The 18,990-nt window shown below is 40.5% G+C and overlaps 1 protein-coding gene across 1 annotated transcript in view; it reads left to right on the forward strand.

The window, feature by feature from the left end:
• CWH43 (cell wall biogenesis 43 C-terminal homolog) overlaps positions 1-16,788 on the forward strand; it is a 52,224-nt gene extending 35,436 nt beyond the window's left edge. Inside the window, exons 13-16 of the mRNA XM_068975645.1 lie at positions 3,059-3,203; positions 9,151-9,212; positions 13,138-13,293; positions 16,710-16,788. Coding sequence (XP_068831746.1) covers positions 3,059-3,203; positions 9,151-9,212; positions 13,138-13,293; positions 16,710-16,788 — 442 coding nt within the window. The remainder of the gene's footprint in view (positions 1-3,058; positions 3,204-9,150; positions 9,213-13,137; positions 13,294-16,709) is intronic.
• Positions 16,789-18,990: the final 2,202 nt, after the last annotated feature.

The raw sequence follows: 18,990 nt of genomic DNA on the forward strand, positions 1-18,990 counted from the left end.
TTCTAGTGATCATGGCTTATAAACATGAAATCAGATTAATATTAAGAATGAATTACAAAATGCGTATGCATGTTATCAGCTGATTCGATGGGATTTCTCAAATTACCGACTATACACGTGTCTTTACAACCAATTAACAGAAAACAGTGGCATTCCTTAATTATTTAGGTATACACCATAACTAAAATTGGTGTTATATTAGGCAGTTAACTGAGTCACCGCTTAATTACTGTGTTTTTTTTTTCCCCCCTATAACAGGCAGAAATGTACAAAGAAAAACAAATGTACAAACCCATACAGAACCTGTAGTCTGTAGTTACAGTTTTGGTTCTGTTGTAAGGTAAACTCAGTGAGCTATATTTCCCTTGTCTCTGAAAATCAGATAAAATTAGTTTTTTTCAGCCCACACTATAGGGCTATTGGGCTGATTATACATCAACAGATAAGGAAACATAAAACATGCATTCAGTCACCCTCTGTTCCTCCCTCTCTCCTAGTCCCTCCTCCTTCTTCCTGTATACCTATATATACATACACATTTTAATTATTATCACTGGATGAAATGTATCTCCTGAGAAAATGTAAAACCAAATTCATAGATTATTTTCCAACAATATATTGCTAAAACATATTTGAATGAAAACTCTATCTGTGGAACAGTAACTTTGGCAGGCTCTAGACTTGATTTGAATCCCGGCTGTGGGTGTGAGAGGAAGAGAATTCACTGCAGACCTAATGAAGGGACTACTTACAAAGATGTTGGAAGGGTCAGGGGAACGGGTAAGAGATGCTAAGGTACTCAAACACTAGTTAACAGTGGAGAATCATTATGATACTTAGGCCTGAAGGGACAGAGAGAGAAACGGTGTTCCCAGAGCCCTGTTTCATCTTGAATCAGAAAAGGGCCACCAGGCATGAAGAATGCAGCTCTTGGAGAAGAAATATCCCAACTTCTCTCTCTTCCTACCTGTTCATCTCCTGCTGGTGCCTTCGCTTGGCCAGACCTCACTGGAAATTAGCAGACAAGGGAGCCCATGAGATGAAATCTGCTGGGATCAGCCTCCAGGGCGTAGAGAAGAGTTGGCAATGCATCTGGGCAAAGATGTTCAACAAATGGTCATTCTTTTCACTCTTCTACTTCTTGAGACGTCTTTGATAGTGCTCAGCTGTCTGTGCATAAGAATGGATAAGTTCAGTCCTGTCTTCTTCTTCAGTGAGTTTTCTCGAGTCTTCTCAGTCCTTGGTGAGCTCTATCTTCCTTTCCCACTGCTGTTTCTTAACAGTCATGTGTTAGCTGGCTCCTGCTTTCCAGGTGGCTCAGGGGTAAAGAATCTTCCTGCCAATGTAGGAGCCACAGGAGACGTGGGGTCAATCCCTGGGTTGGGAAGATCCCCTGGATTCTTGCCGGTCTAATTCCCATGGACAGAGCAGCCTGGCAGGCTATATAGTCCACGGAGTTGCAAAGAGTCGGACATGACTGAGCAACTGAGCGTGCACATTAGCTGTCTTACTCTCTAAATGCCTGTGTTGCTCTTGGATCCATTCCTGGTTCATCTCCCTTCCAGCTACAGATTGCTGGAAACCACATTTCCCATAGTCTGTTGCCTTCTGGCTTCTGAATAGGTTGAGCCAATGTAATGCACTAATGCAAGGCTGGAGGGTTGGAGGAGAGGGGAGATAGAGTATTTCTCATTCCCTCTCTCTGCTTTCTTTGTTGTCTCTGGCAGCAGCTGACTCTCCACTGTGGCTCCAACTCCTCCTTCAGTGGTAGCAGATCCTTCTAAGTAGCCTTCTCCTAGTACCATTTCCCATCAGCTAGTACCAGCTTGTGGATTCTGGGACTATCACCTCTTCCTGTTGTCCCTCTGGCCCTCGAGGTGGTAGTCGTTGCTCACTCAACTCCAGTTGCCTCACTGAGTCCTATTTGGCTTCCTGTCACCTCGTAGCCAATCCCCTGTATTAAATTCACTTTGTTTGAAATGCCTAGAGTGGTTTCACTTTTCCTCTCTCGATCATACCAACTATGATGTCCCTATTTTTCCCCAGACTGACGATAACCCCCCAAAAGCTTGATGTACTTGCCTGATTGTCAGTTACACACTTAGAGTGCTCAGCATAATAAAAGCAGCATGCTTAGCTAGTATTTGACCAGGAGAGCTATGGAGGCTTTTAGAAAGTGTTCAGTTGAAAGAGTTGAGTAGGTTAACAAACCTGGTGTGTTCTGTGAATATTAGGATTCTCCCTCTTACTCCTTGATTTTTTTAAACTACTAATCTTTAGCTCTAATACCAATGACCAAGTCTTAAGATTATTAATATAATTTCCTCTGATGAAAAGTTGAACAAATGCTGCTTTTATTTATTTAGGTCCACTCGATTCCAAATGATCTGTGGGGAAAGGTTATATCATTCTTAGTCAAAATTTTATCAGCTGCTCATTTGACGCACAATAGCTGTCTTGATCATTTGCATAACAGTCAAAGCTGTGGTTTTTCCAGTAGTCGTGTATGGATGTGAGAGTTGAACCATAAAGAAAGCTGAGCACTGAAGAATTGATGCTTTTGAACTGTGGTGTTGGAGAAGACTCTTGAGAGTCCCTTGGACTGCAAGGAGATCCAACCAGTCCATTCTGAAGGAGATCAGTCCTGGGTATTCATTGGAAGGACTGATGCTGAAGCTGAAACTGCAATACTTTGGCCATCTCATGCAGAGTTGACTCATTGGAAAAGACTCTGATGCTGGGAGGGATTGGGGGCAGGAGGAGAAGGGGACGACAGAGGAGAGATGGTTGGATGGCATCATCAACTGGATGAACATGAGTTTGAGCAAGCTCCAGGAGTTGGTGATGGACAGGGAAGCCTGGTGTGCTACAGTTCCATGGGGTTGCAAAGAGTCAGACATGACTGAGCGACAGCTGAACTGAAGTTAATGTGTCCTAATAGGAATTATTCTGGGTTTTCACACTGTTTGAAGTTATTATTTGGGAACTTAGGTACCTAGTATTTTTTAAAATTGTTTTGCACATGCAATAAAGAGGTATATTTTGGCATTCTTTTCAGAGATGACCTCGACAGGAAACTTCAAGCTATTGCTGTTTCAAAACTACTGAAAAATAGCTCTGAGCAAGTGATATTTCTGGGATATATCACATCAGCACCTGGTTCCAGAGATTATCTACAGCTCATTAAACATGGCAATGTGAAGGTAACACAACCTTATTAGGTGTTTCGATTTCTTAAATAAAGTGTTGCTTCTTCAGGTTTCAAAAAACCCAACCCAACATTTTAATACGTATCTTGATTATCTAACTGCTGCATGGAAAACTACCAAAACATACTGGCTTTAAATAGCATTCGTCTCTCTGCTCGTGAATCTGCAAATTGGACAAGACCCAGTGGGGATAGCTCATGTCTGCGGCACACAGAGAGGTGGCTCAAATGGGGACTGGAGGAGCCACTTTGCAGATGACTCATAAGGGGCAAGTTGGTGGGGCTGTTGACGAGGAGCTCAGCTTGGGCTTTGGACTCAGAGTCCTGGTTCTTTTTTGTAGGCTTCTTGGGCTTCTTTCTTGCATGATGGCTGGGTTCTAAAAGTGAGTGTCCCAAGAGACCCAGGAAGAAGCTGTATTGTCTTGTATGACCTTGTAAGTCACATAGTATCATGCCTGTCATCATCACAAGCCTGCTCACATTCAAGTGAACAAAACATAAACCCCATCTCTTGGTGAGGCGAGTGTCAAATTTAAATAAGAATATTGTGTGGAAGGTGGATTACTGTAGCCATGTTTCGAAAATAGAATCTGCCACATTGTGCAAGTTAATCATGATGAGGGTAGAAGATAATGTGTCATATAGAGAGGCTGGCTGATCAACGCCTCACTAAGTGACACTGAGATTGTCCTTATCTGTTCAGGTCCCAAATGGTTGAATTTGTTGGTGTATCCAGATATAATCATGCTCTGGGAAACTGACAGTTAAATCCTTGAGATATATATACACACTGGAATGTTAAATGCATTATTTTATTTTATTAAAAAAAATAGCAATGGATCTTTTTTAAAAAAAATTATTTTTGTGGCTGCACTGGGTCTTAGCTGCAGCACTTGGGATCTTTGATCTTTGCTGTGACGTGTGGAATCTAGTTCTCTGACCAGGAATCGAACTGGGACCTCCTGCATTGGGAGCAAGGCATCTTAGCCACTGTATCACCAGGAAAGTCCCAAGTGCATTAATTTATAATGAGAAATGTAATTGCTATATTTAGTTAAGCCCTATGTACATTTCTTGGTCCTTTACATGTCTCTTTTTAGTTCATTATCTTGAGAGAATATCTGCAAACAAAAAGACTTATCCATCTTATCAAGTGCTTAGAGAGGCAGGTGAGAGAATGTGGCATGATGAGAGTTTTCTATATGTGAGAAAACAAAATGACAGTGGCTTAAATAAGAGAGGTATGTTTCTTTATGTGAATGTCTGGGCAGGTGATTTACTGCAAGTATGGTACTTGGGGGTATTGAGAACGTGCCCCTTCTATTTCGTGGCTCCACATTACAAGGCATCCACTCCCAAGTTTGCTTCATGTTCCAAGATGGCCACATCCTTGTTCTAGTTAGCAAGACAGAGGATGGGATAAAGACGGGGCCAGGAGCATATACAAGTTATCTCTAAGGCAAACTCCAACACTCATACTTACATTTCGTTGATTAGCATTTAGTCATTGGCCATATCTCACTGTTCAGGAAATTGAGAGATTCAGTGTGCGTGCATGTGTGCTAAGTTGCTTCAGTTGTGTCCGAGTCTGTGTGACCCTATGGACTGTGGCCCTCTAGGCTCCTCTGTCCATGGGGATTCTTCTGGCAAGAATATCGCAGTGGGTTTCCATGTCGTCCTAAAGGGGATCTTTCTGACTCAGATCAAACCCTCGTCTCTTATGTCTTCTGCATTGGCAGGTGGGTTCTTCACCACTGGTGCCACCTGGGAAGCTGGAGAGATGCAATATTTAATTTTTTTCCTTTTTTGTAATTGAAATATAGTTTATTTACAGTTGTGCTAGACTGATTCTCTTGTTTAAATTTTCTTTGTTGGAATATACTTGCTTTACAATGTTGTGTTGGTTTCTGCTCTACCGTGAAGTGAATCAGTCATATGCATACATATATCCCCTCTCTCTTGGACCTCCCTCCTAACCTACCCCCATCCCACCCATTTGGTCATCATAGAGCACCGAGATGTGCTACAATATTGAATCCTGATACTCTTCAGTTCAGTTCAGTCGCTCAGTCGTGTCCGACTCTTTGCAACCCCATGAATCACAGCACGCCAGGCCTCCCTGTCCATCACCAACTCTCAGAGTTCACTCAGACTCACATCCATCGAGTCAGTGATGCCATCCAGCCGTCTCATCCTCTGTTGTCCCCTTCTCCTCCTGCCCCCAATCCCTCCCAGCATCAGAGTCTTTTCCAATGAGTCAACTCTTCGCATGAGGTGGCCAAAGTACTGGAGCTTCAGCTTTAGCATCATTCCTTCCAAAGAAATCCCAGGGTTGATCTCCTTCAGAATGGACTGGTTGGATCTCCTTGCAGTTCAAGGGACTCTCAAGAGTCTTCTCCAACACCACAGTTCAGAAGCATCAGTTCTTCGGCACTCAGCCTTCTTCACAGTCCAACTCTCACATCCATACGTGACTACTGGAAAAACCATAGCCTTGACTAGATGGACCTTAGTCGGCAAAGTAATGTCTCTGCTTTTGAATATGCTATCTAGGTTGGTCATAACTTTTCTTCCAAGGAGTAAGCATCTTTTAATTTCATGGCTGCAGTCACCATCTGCAGTGATTTTGGAGCCCCCCAAAATAAAGTCTGACACTGTTTCCCCATCTATTTCCCATGAAGTGATGGGACCGGATGCCATGATCTTTGTTTTCTGAATGTTGACTTTTAAGCCAACCTTTTCACTCTCCTCTTTCACTTTCATCAAGCTTTTTAGTTCCTCTTCACTTTCTGCCATAAGGGTGGTGTCATCTACATATCTGAGGTTATTGATTTTTCTCCCAGCAATCTTGATTCCAGCTTGTGCTTCTTCCAGCCCAGTGTATCTCATGATGTACTCTGCATAGAAGTTAAATAAGCAGGGTGACAATATACAGCCTTGACGTACTCCTTTTCCTATTTGGAACCAGTCTGTTGTTCCATGTCCAGTTCTAACTGTTGCTTCCTGACCTGCATACAGATTTCTCAAGAGGCAGGTCAGGTGGTCTGGTATTCCCATCTCTCTCAGAATCTTCCACAGTTTATTGTGACCCACACAGTCAAAGGCTTTGGCATAGTCAATAAAGCAGAAAGATGTTTTTCTGGAACTCTCTTGCTTTTTCCATGATCCAGTGGATGTTGGCAATTTTGATACTCTTAGACCTAGCTAAAAATCCTACAACTTTGGAACGGGGCAAGGCAGATATTAGGGAGATGAGTTAATCTCTGCCCTAGTGGATAAGGCAGAAGTGGAGTCAAGGTGGACTCTTAATTTTGGCTTTGGTCAGAGGGAGGGTTTATGATGGTGACACATTATTATAGAGAACACGTAAGGAAGGAGAGGTTTGCAAAGAAAATGAGTTCAGCTATGGGCTGAGTTGAACAATCTGTGGGATATTAGGGGAGATGTCTACTAGTCACCTGAATATATGGATCTGGAACTAAGAAGGGAAGTCAGGATCAGAAATATAGATTAAGGAGTTGTCATTATCTAGGTGATTATTCCAACTGTGGGAGGGGACGTTGTTGCTTACAGAGTTAAGAGACTTGCAGAAGGAAGACCAAAGAGAATCCCTGATAGAGTCGCCTTTAGTGTGGCTCTCGTGAGGGGGATGGGTGAGGGAAGAGAAGGGAGAGAGTATCTCAGAAAAGACATTAAGTAGAGATCAGAAGAGTAAGAGTGAAATCTGAAGAGTGTGGAGTCACAGGGGCTGCATTAGCTATTTATCACTGTGTATCACTGTGAAAGCTACAAACCTTAGTGGCTTAAAAAGAACAGTGGCCTAATAACCTTGTGACTCTGTGGATCTGCAGAGTGGTGTTCTGTTCTTGCCGGGGTTCACTCGTGTAGTCAGCTGGTGTCTGTGGCTGGGGGTTCTGACATGTCCCCTACTCACTTGTCTGGGCCTTGGTGCTGGTTGCTGGCTGCTGGCTGGGCCTCTCTCTCCATGTAACCTCTTCATACACTAGCCTACCTGGTGTCACATTTACCAGCTTTGTGACCTTGGGGCAAGTACTTAACCTTTCTGGTTAACCATCTGTAAAGTAGCAATAATAATACGTATCATGGGGTTGTCATGAGGATGTAAGATAAGATAATATCTAAAAAGTCCTCAGCTTTGTATATAGGATGCACTCAGTAAGGGGTAGCTATATATTTGTATTATGTACATCTGGCTGTATATATAAAATCATATTAGATAAACATGTAAGTATATGGTCTATAAAGTACAGGAGAATATTAGACAAGATGATATTTGGGAGGTTTAAGAAAAAATTGATTGTATCCTAGTCATAGAGGTAATGTGTGTGTGTGCGCAGGGAAGAGGAATTTTATTTTATTTTAATTTAATACTCTATTGGGTTCCACTGTCAGGGTCAGAAGCTGTGTCAAGATTGGCAGCAGATTCTTATATAACTTTTCCTATTAGGAACTTTATTAATGCAGAGAGGAATTTTAATCATAAATGCTTGAGTGAATAGATATTCCTCTTTAAGACATGAGTATTTAAATTCTGCAGTCTTAAAATTTGAGAGCATCTTTTTATTAAAAAAAAATCTGGTAAAATAAAAAGATAGCAAAACGTATTTCTAATTGATTATTCCCGCTACATACAGGTAAATGACTAAATTTTTATCTCTTCCCAAGGCAAGCCAGAGCAGTAGTTTAAAAATATATTTGCTTTTTTCATCATTAAAATATTAAAAGAATTTTTTTTTTTTTGCCCTGCTGTGTGCCATGTGGAACTTCCCCAACCAGAGATTGAACCTGTGCCCCTTGCAGTGGAAATGCAGAGTCTTAACCATTGGCCCACCAGGGAAATCCAATTTAATTTCTAAAATTTATTACAATTTTTCTATGTATACAAAAGTCATATTGTATGTGTGTGATATGTGAATAATAGTAAAGATTAATTAACAAGAATCCATAGTTCCCTGGTGGTCTAGTAGTTAGGATTCCAGGCTTTCACTGCTATGGCTCAGGGATTCAACCCCTGGTCAGGAACTGAGATCTCACAAGCCACACAGAAGGGCCAAAGGAAAAAAAAAAAAACTAGCATTTATGTGTCCACTACCAAGCTTAAGAAAAAAATTTAGAAGTACATAATAAATTGTGTGTATTCTTTTAGTTATTTAAAAATATTTTTAAATTATATTTTAATAGTAAAATTTAGTCAAAATAGTAAAAAGTCAGGTATACTTTTTAAAAGAAGAAAATGAAGGTTTCCTTAGTATAAAAGCTCCATGTTTAGAATTTTCCTAAAATATAATAGCAAAAAATGCTTATGTTCTGATTTTCTGTTGAAAAATAATGCTGGTCTCAAGCTTTCTACATCAAAGAGACTCATGATTACTCCTAAAATGTGTGTTTTTCCAATGAGTCCATTTAACAAATACAGACTGAACTCTTGCCAGGTGCCAGGCTTCATGCTAAGCACCAGGGAGCCAAGGTGATTAAGAGGCTTTCTGCTCAGGCAGGGGAGAGTGGAGACCATAAACAGTTAAGCAGAATGGTGTAGCTGGTGGACCTACAGGACTACACAGGATGGCCGAGGAGCATGTAATCAGTTCTGCTTGGGATGCGAGACTCGCGAAGCTGTGGGAAGCCAGGCGCTATGTAGTAATTACCGAGTTACTTGCTTACCTCCCTCTCTAGATCACCTTCCTGTTTTACAGGGGCTAGAAGGGGAAAAGGTAGGTGTTTTGGAAGTATCTGTAGAATGAGTAAATAATTTGGACCTTGAAACATCAGTAGGAATCAAGTGGAGTACATGTACAAAGAAATGTACAAAGCATGTACAAAAAAAGGCTTATTTATTACTGCAGCTCACACATTTCCCTGACAATTCAAAATAGAGCACTGTTTTTAATGCTTTAAACATTCTCTTCTGTCTCCATCATTAGGATATTGACAGCACAGATCAAGACAGATGGTGTGAATACATTATGTATCGAGGGCTGATCAGGTAAGCATAGGTGTTTGAGAGTTGTTTTTCTGAATCTGTTATTACTGTGATCTTTTGGGTCTATCCTGGAAAGAAAAACTTTATGGAAGCAATTAATTAATTTTGTTACTTTTCATAAACATTGATTTGGTTAGTTACCCAATTTAACATTTTTTTCAGGGTGTGGCCTAATGATTTAAGAAAGAGTAAATGGCTAAGCAAATCAACTTTAATTATACAAAGAGGATACTGTGTAAGCTGTTAAGCATGATAATTGTTAACTGTCAAAACATGTTGGGCATGGCACCATTTTTGACTGTATGACATGGTAGAAACAGCATGAACCCTGGGCTTGAATTCCAGCTTTGCTGACTTCTAATCATGTAATCTTGGGTAAGGTGGAGTCACTGCTATATTGTGGTGAGCTCTCCAGGTAGATTATATTTTTCAAAAAAGATTACCCCATATAAAAAGGTGAACATTATCCATATATATAAAATTCCAAAATAGTACAGCTGAAAAATCTCAAAATTCAAGCATGTAACTGTAAATCTGTTTTGAAGGCAGTGTTTCTTAAAACAAAGAACAGTTTAATACCAAAAGAAAAAGACTGATATCTCAGATTGAAAATACTACTTCTGTTTAAATTCATATTAAAGTGGTTGCTTTAATGGGGATATTAGAGTCTCTAGAAAACAGTTTATGAGATAGATTGAAATAGGTATAAGTTCAAAATGTAAAAATTGTTAGTTGCCAAGTAACAGGGGTATTTGTAGTACCAGTGCCCATTATAACTAATCACTGGGCTCTGTTTGTACATTTGTGGCCCAAAACCTTCTCTTTTTTCTCCTTAGGAGAGGGAGATGGCAATATTTTTAGACATATATATATATACATACATATGGCTTCCCAGGTGGCACCAGTGGTAAACAATCTGCCTGCCAATGCAGGAGACTCAAGAGACATGGGTTCAATCCCTGGTTCAGGAAGATCCCCTGGAGTAGGAAATGGCAACCCACTTGAGTATTCTTGCCTGGAAAATTCCATGGACAGTGGAGCCTAGTGAACTACAGTCCATGGGGTGGCAAAGAGTCGGACATGACTGAGCAACTGAGTGCGATGCGTGTGCACACACACCCATACATACAGTGACTATGACTGTGAGAGACGGTATCTTAATCAGCTCAGGTTGCCATAACAAAAATACAATAGAATGGGTGGCTTTAACAACAGAAATTAATTTTATTATGGTTTTGGGGACAGAGGGAAAGAGCATGCATGTTCTGTGATATCTCTTCCTTTTGCTGTTGTTTAGTCACCAAGTTGTGTGCAACTCTTTGGGACCCCATAGACCGTAGCCTGCCAGGCTCCTCTGTCTATAGCATTTCCCAGGCAAGAATACTGGAGTGGGTTGCCATTTTCTTCTCCAGGGGATCTTCCTGACCCAGGGATTGAACCCACATCTCTTGCATTGGCAGGTGCATTCTTTACCACCAAGCTACCAGGGAAGCCGATACTCTTCCTATAAGGACACTAATCCTACTGGATCAGGGACCTACCCCACCTAATTTAACTTAATTACTTCCTTAGAGGTCCAAATGTGGCTGCACAGGGCAGGGGGTGGGTTTAGGGCTTCAACATATGAATTTGAGGGGAGGAGACACAAACATTTAGTCTGTAACAGATGGGAAGGTAATTTTGAAAATATCAAAATGCAGTTAGAGATGACTGTTATTCAGTTTCTGTCCAGGAAACCAATTCTATAAACTTTACCTGGATCATCTAATTCAATGCCCTGCTCTCAGTAGGCACTTAGTAAATCCTTACTGGACAACAATGAAAGGCTCTCTGCTTTGGTAGAAGATTTAGATTGTCAGGTTCCTTATCTTCAATGGCTTTTTGAAGGCAGAATCTATGAAATGGGTTAAACTTTGATCTTAGAGATTTGGGAAATAAATGACCTAGATTTACTAGAGAGAGTGACGTTGAATTACAGGGAACTACACAGAATTGGGACCTGAGCTTTTAGACACATGCATTAACCTGTCAGACAGCTCAGACCCACATCTGATGCCGAGATTGTGCTTCTCTCATCTGCTGTGGTGGGCAGGCTTGCTTCTCCATTTGCTCCAGCTCTGGGTTTCTGTCTCTATTCTGGATGGAGCGACAGGTTTTAGGTGTTCCTCCCTCTGCTACTGTGGCCCAAGCCCCTGTTGGTCTTTCATCTAAATTACCTCTGTGCCCTTCTAACTGGTCTCTCTTGTTTGTTACCCTGGTGTCTGCTCTCTACACCATAGCCACTACATCTCTGCATAATGTCCCATCTCCCTCTCAGAGAAACTCTGAAGTCTGTCAGGAAGGCTTTGCATCATCTGCTACCCCATGCAAACTCAGGTTCCCCTTATGCACTCCATTCCAGCCATTGTGGAGCTGGTTCTCAGAAAAGCCAAGTACATTTGACCTCAGGACCTTTGCATTTGCTGTTCCCGTTCCCAAGAACACCCTTCCTCCAATACCTGTGTGGCTTGCTCCCTCACTTCATTCAGCTTTTTGCTCAAATGTCACTTTGTCAGAGAGGTATGCTCTGACCACTCATTATAGAATAACAACCTTTGCCACCAGCGTTTTCTGTCCTCTGTCCTCTGCTTGTTCTCCCACAGTACTTGGGCACTTATCACCGTACATATATACATATATTTGTCCTCTTCAATTAGAATGGAAACTCTATGAGGGCAAGAAATTTGATTTAGTCACTGTTTGTTTCCAATACCTAGAACAATGCCTCCATGTAGTAGGGGCTTGATATATATTTGTTCTTTGAATAATGAACATGAGTATACTTGTTCTTTGAATAAGAGTCAGACTGAAGCTGACTTTTAAAGAGGCAAACTATAAATAAAATTAATTCTTGGCTGTTCATGGTTCCCCCATTTTTCCATCTGAGCTTCTGATAACTATTTGGATAACATCTACAAAGTGCTTTGAAATTCCTGGAGAACTGAAAGCTCAAAGCAAAAGCAGGATGTAAATTTTTTTTTCCAGACATTAAAAATGTGTGGTTTTTCAGATGTTGTTGTTCAATTGCTAAGTCACGTCTGACTTTTTGCGACCCCATGGACTGCAAGCATGCCAGGCTTCCCTGTCCTTCACCATCTCCCAGAGCTTGCTCACACTCATATGCACTGAGTCAGTGATGCCATCCAACCATCTCATCTTCTGTAGCCCCCTTCTGCTCATACCCTCAATCTTTCCCAGCATCGGGGTCTTTTCCAATGAGTTGGCTCTTTGCATCAGGTGGCCAAAGTATTGAAGCTTCAGCTTTAGCATCAGTCCTTCCAATGAATATTCAGAGTTGATTTCCTTTAGGATTGACTGGTTTGATCTCCTTACTGTTTAAGGGACTCTCAAGAGTCTTCTCCAGCACCACAGTTTGAAAGCATCAATTCTTTGACAGTCCAGTTCTTTGGACCATAAGGAAGGCTGAACACCGAAGAATTGATGCTTTCAGCCATTAAAAATCTTTTCTTTAGATGTTTAATTGTGAATGAAAATGTGCATGTGATCTTTGGATTTTTTTTAAGGTAAAAAAGAATTTAGGACTATGCTCCTAAATTCTGGAGGATTTTGCTCCTAAATTCCTGCCACTGACACAAAGCAATTATGTGAGAGGCAATTTGTATATATAGAATATTCATTAGTTACTATAAAAAAGTAAGAGTAAGGTTGCCAATTATGTTAATTAAATCTATGTGCATGTTCCTTATTCATTTACATCATAAAAGAAATATTTTGGTAAATATTTAGAGTAATAAATCAAGTTCATTCTAGTAATATACAGAGTTAGAAACAGGAAACTGACTTATTAGTGAAGGTATTATCTGCCAGATCTCATCAGATTTCAGTATGATGATAAAATCTTTACAAACCATTTCTGTTTCTGCCACAGATTGGGTTATGCAAGAATCTCCCATGCTGAACTGAGTGACTCTGAAATTCAGGTAGCCAAATTTAGGATTCCTGATGACCCAATTAATTATAGAGACAACCAGAAAGTGGTCACAGACCTTAGGGAAGTTCCAGAGAAAATTCACTTCAATCCCAGGTGAGTGAGTTCCCTTATGTGAACTAGAGCTATGAGCTCATGCATCCCTACTAGGGACCTAAATAGTACGTCACAGTGAGCTACGGATTAGATTCTAGAGCTTTATTCACATAAGGAGCTCCTGGTAAACTTTATAACATCTCACTTGGGCTGAAGTTATGGTCCTTGTTCTCTGAGACAGAGAAGCGTGCTAAAATCCCAGCCTCAGGTGCAGACGACCACGTGGTACCATACCATCACCATTGTGATGGCTAATGTTTAAGTGTGCTGTGTCCCAGACCCTCTTCTAGGTGCGCCCTGTGTTATCTCCATAAGCCTCATTGGATCGGTCTTCTTGTTATGCCCATTTTGGAGGGAAGGAAGCTCAGGCTGAGGAACATAATAGAACTGCACCAGGGTTACATGGCTAGTCAGTGACAGAGCGAACAAATGGGAAGGAAGCCTGTTGGCATCACTGGGTTGCTGTGATTCTCAGTGTTGGCTGCACTAACACTCAGCTAGAGAGCTTTTAATAACTCCCTCTGCCTGGTCCCACCTCAGACCAATTAGAACTTCTTGATGGTACCTGGGCTTTGGGTTAAAAAAAAAAAAAAACCTTTGCAGGTTATTCTAATGTGCAATTAACATTGCAACTATGGAGAATGGATCATTCATTTCTTTTACAGATATTCCACCCTGTGAAACATATTGGGTGCTGTTTAGTTTTAAATAGAGGTTATCTGAGAAACCTGTTTGCAGAAAAACATGTGATTTGCAGTAAGTACTTTGTGCTTCTCCCATGACTGGGTAATGAGAGGCAATATCTGTCTCAAAGCAGGCTCAGAATGAATCATATATTCAATACATTGTTAGTATTATTTGACATTTCTACTACTTTTACCAGTTAATAGCTATAGAAACATCTCAGACCTCATTTTGTATGGGGGAAAAATGACATTTAGGTATTCTCCTTTTTTCCCTTGTTTCTCCTTACAACAAGACACAACTGTATGATAGTGTAGGCAGTGAATTTAAGGAGAGCTCTAGCCCAGTCTGGATTTGCTTCATTTGCTGTATTTGACCTTGCCCTTTGTAACTGCAATGTGCTTGTGAAGAGCATGGGCCCCAGGGTGAAGCTGCCCAGTTGCGAGCCTCAGTCATATCAGTGAACAGCTGGGCAAATGTGGACAAGTTGTTTAACCTCTCAGAACTTCAAATCTCATTTGCAAAATGGGAAAAACAGTAGTGCCTGACTCTTGAGGTTTTTTGAGCTTTGAATGACACACAAAGTTCCTAAAATAGTGCCTGGTAAATGCTTCAGAGCCAGTAGCTGCAATGCCGGCAACAATATTTGTAGCAGTAACAGTAGGAGTAAAATAGAAATCTTCCCTCCTTTTGTTAACTGGGTGAAAGCTGCTCAGTCCTGTCTGTATCTTTGTGACCCCATGGACTATACAGTCCATGGAATTCTCTAGGCCAGAATACTGAAGTGGGTAGCCTTTCTCTTCTCCAGGGGATCTTTCCAACCCAGGGACTGAACCCAGGTTTCCTGCATTGCAGGTGGATTCTTTACCAGCTGAGTCACCAGGGAAGCCCAATAATACTGCAGTGGGTAGCCTATCCCTTCTCCAGCAGATCTTCCTGACCTAGGAATTGAACTGGGGTCTACTGCATTGCAGACAGATTCTTTACCAACTGAGCTATCAGGGAAGCCCTTTGTTGACTAAGGTGACTTCTTAAATGAAAGCTCAAAGATCTGGGAAGAAAAAAAAAAAATTTCCTGTTTCCTTATTCTCACATCAGGAGTGTTGAGAAGTCCAAATTAAAGTGTTTTTGGCTAATCACAACTGCAGATTGGTCCAAGCCAACTGTGAAAGGGTTTGATTTGCTTTCTCACTCGGTTTAATTATGAAAATAACAGAAGCATAAGTAGAAGGCCTGCTTTAAAATTTCTTATTATAAAAATGTGTACATATGAAAATTTATAAAATAGAAATAGCCGAAGAATACCAAGTTAAAAAAATCTCATTCCTTAATTCAGCAAATAGCCATTGAGTATCATGATGCCAGTACCATGTTAGTTAGCATCAAGATGTGCTGGAAACTGGGGACAGAGTGGTGAATAAGACCACATATTTGTCCTGTGGAGCTTATGTTCTAGAGGGAAATCAGCAATTCAAAGATTATCACTGGTAATATTTTTGGATACATCTTTTCTTTTTTATATGCATAGGTATCTATATATATCACACAAACATATATGTATATGTATCTATATGGGCTTCTCTGCTGTCTCAGACTGTAAAGAATCTGCCTGCAATGAAGGAGAAGTGGGTTTGATCTCTGGAATAAGGAAGATCCCCTGGAGAAGGGAATGGCTACCCACTCCAGTATTCTTGCCTGGAGAGTTCCATGGACAGAGGAGCCTGGAGGGCTATAGTCCATGGGTCACAGAGTCGGAAATGACTAATACTTTGACTTTTTGTGTATCTATATATCACCCAACTTTGTAAATTTATGAAACATACATGTGTGTATATGTTCATTCTATTTGTTAATCTAATTTTTTTCATCCAAATAGTATATGATGAACTTCCTTCTGTAAAAAAGTACTCTTCTGAAAATATTTTTAATGATTGCATAATATTCCATTATATGGCTATGCCAAACTTAGTTAACCAATTGGGTTTTTGTACCTTTAGTCTTTCATTATTACAGAAAGTCTCCAAGGGACTCTTTACATCTTTGGGTATAGCCTTGATTATTTCCTTACTACTTGGTCTAGTTGTGAAATAGTAAAAAGGTTATGCAAAATTTTAATATCTCTTATTTTTGTTTTGTGATGACAAAGTATACAGATCTCCTATCGCCTACATTATTGAGGTTATTTGGATATTGCAGTCTCTGATGAAGAAAAGGGAGTCATGGCTTCCTTTCCAGTGCCTTTTTATTTCATTATACCAACCAGAGCTATATAATTACCTAAGTATTCATTGGTAAAGTAAATCATTAATTTGTAGAACCTGAGCACTGTAGAAGACTTCAAAGTTGCAAATATACCAAAATAGATTTTATAGATCCATACATGTAACATGAATAACTTCCTTTCAGCTGTAAAACTGATATTATTCCAACTTAGCATGGGAGAAAATCCAGACTTATTTTTCACAAATATTATCAGCCAATAATTCTTAAACAGTTGTGTTTGTGGACTGATCTGTAATCATGGAATAAGGAATTTGAAGGTTAAACTTAATATGCCTTTTCCAGAGGCATGAATCCTTTTTTTTCCCCTCTTCATTTGCTGTTTTATAAATTAATCACATCTCTGCAGGTTTTATGATAGATAAGTAAGCCACAATAGATTATGGTTGAAATTTTACATAAGAACCTAACTTTTGTATAATTTTTACTTATCAATTACTTTTTTTTTTTAGATTTGGATCCTACAAAGAGGGGCACAACTTTGAGAACAATCATCATTTTCATATGAGTACTCCCAAATACTTTCTATAAACTTTAAAACAAGTCCTAAGGAAAAGAAAAATATTATAAGATAAGAAGAAGAGATGAATTAAAGTGGGAAGATACACACAAAAAACCCCCTCAATTTTGGAAAAATACAGTATCTACCCAGAGGGAAATTCTATCAGTATAATGTGTGTGCTAAGTCGCTTCAGTTGTGACCGACTCTTTGCAACCCCATGGACCGTAGCCCGCCAGGCTCCTCTGTCCAGGCAAGAGTACTGGAGTGTGTTGCCATGCCCTCCTCCAGGGGATCTTCCCAACCCAGGGACTGAACCTGAATCTTTTGTGTCTCCTGCAATGGCAGGCGGGTTCTTTACCACTAGCACCACCTGGAAGCCTATCAATATAACATATGTTGCTAAATACAAGCATTTTTCCAAATTGTCTTAATTTTTTAAATAAAAAAATAGAATGTGGGTTAATCTAAGAAAGTTTTACCGTGAGAGATAGAATAACAAAAATGTCTTAAGTTTTTAGTGCTTAAATATAGGAAATGGATTTTTTTTTAAATGAGCTGGAAGGATTACTTACAAAAATCAAGCAGCCTTAAATCCCTCTTGGGACAAAGCAGGGGGAAAATCTTTAAAGATTAAGTCTAATTGTTAGAAGAACACTGTATACATACAGCTGCTGAGTCAGCAGCTGCAGCATGCCTATTGCCATCCTGCCCTGAGCTATGATAGAATTGTCTCTACTCTGTGTTTACATCACTTCCTGGCTGTACAGGACACATTCCGTTGATGTCTCTAGTCAGGCCACATTCCATTAATGTCTCCAGTCAGGCCACCAGCTGTCAGGGAACACATCTCTGCACACAGCGGGCTCCCACAGAGAATTTTCTTTCCACCACCAAGCAGGAGGGTGATGGGGAGAATTCAGCCCAACAGCATCATCTCCACAGGGCATAGTGATTTGAGTGTGGTCTAGGAAGGCACACGTACATCTTAGAACTGGAGAGGGCACTGTATGTTGTTTGATCTTTGGGAGAAGAGATAAAGACTATAAGAGAATTTCCAAAAGTTCTATGTCACAACCTAAGGAGGTTCCTTGGATCTATTTAATAGAAAAGCATTGAGCACATGGCCATATGCGAAATATGATGTCGCTATGATGGTTTTAAAAATATGTCCACAAGTGATTTGGTACTTTCTTCAAAAGGTGGGACCTAATTGGCCTCTTTTTGAGGGTGGGGTAAACTCACTTCTTTTCTTTAAAAAAATTTTTTTTAATTGGAGGATAACTACTTTACAATGTTGTATGGGGTTCTGCCATACATCAACAGAATCAGCCAGAGTATACACATGTCCACTCCCTCTCTAACCTCCCTCCCACCTCCCACCCCCTCCCACCCCTCTAGGTTGTCACAGAGCACCAGGCTGAGCTCCCTGCACTATACAGCAACTTCCCACTAGCTATCTTTTTATGCATGGTAATGTGTTTCTCTGCTGCTCTCTCAGTTCATCCCACCCTCTCCTACCACTGCTGTGTCCATAAGTCTGTTCTCTATGTCTAAGACTCTATTCCTGCCCTGCAAATAGGTTTATCAGTACCATTTTTCTAGATTAGATATATAAGTGTTAATATACGATACTTGTTTTATCTCTGACTTACTTTACTCTGTATAACAGGCTGTGACTCACTTCTGATGAAGCCAGGTGCCACATTATGAGCAGCCCTGTAGAAAGGTGGGGAGGGATCAAGGTCTCTTGCCAACAGCCACGGGAATGAGTCACCTTCCACCTCCAGCCCCAGCTAAACCTTCAAATTGTATTTCAACCCCTGTTCACAACTTGACTGTAACTCACGAGAAACCCAAGTCCAACCACCTGGCTTAGCTGCTCCTAAATCCCTGACAGATAATAACTATTGTTTTAAAGCCATCTGTGCTTAGGTCTTCTTCAACTTATGATAGGGTTATGTCCCCAAAAACCCATGTAAATCAAAACTGCATCTAATAATCTAACCTACCAAACATCATAGCTCAGTCTATCTTAAAGGTACTCAGAATTTTAGCTTACAGTTAGCCTAGAGTTGTGCAAAATCATCTAACAATGGTTAGATTCCAGACTGAGTCTGAATGCCTGAATACCAGGAGTGCTGAGGGCTTGAAAAGGTCAGTGTCCCAGCTCAAGTAATGAGTAAGGAAGAAAAAAGGGTGAATTCCTTCTGCCTCCACCTTTTGTTCTATTT

Source organism: Capricornis sumatraensis, chromosome 7 (assembly GCF_032405125.1).
Source record: "Capricornis sumatraensis isolate serow.1 chromosome 7, serow.2, whole genome shotgun sequence".
Taxonomy (NCBI): domain Eukaryota; kingdom Metazoa; phylum Chordata; class Mammalia; order Artiodactyla; family Bovidae; genus Capricornis; species Capricornis sumatraensis.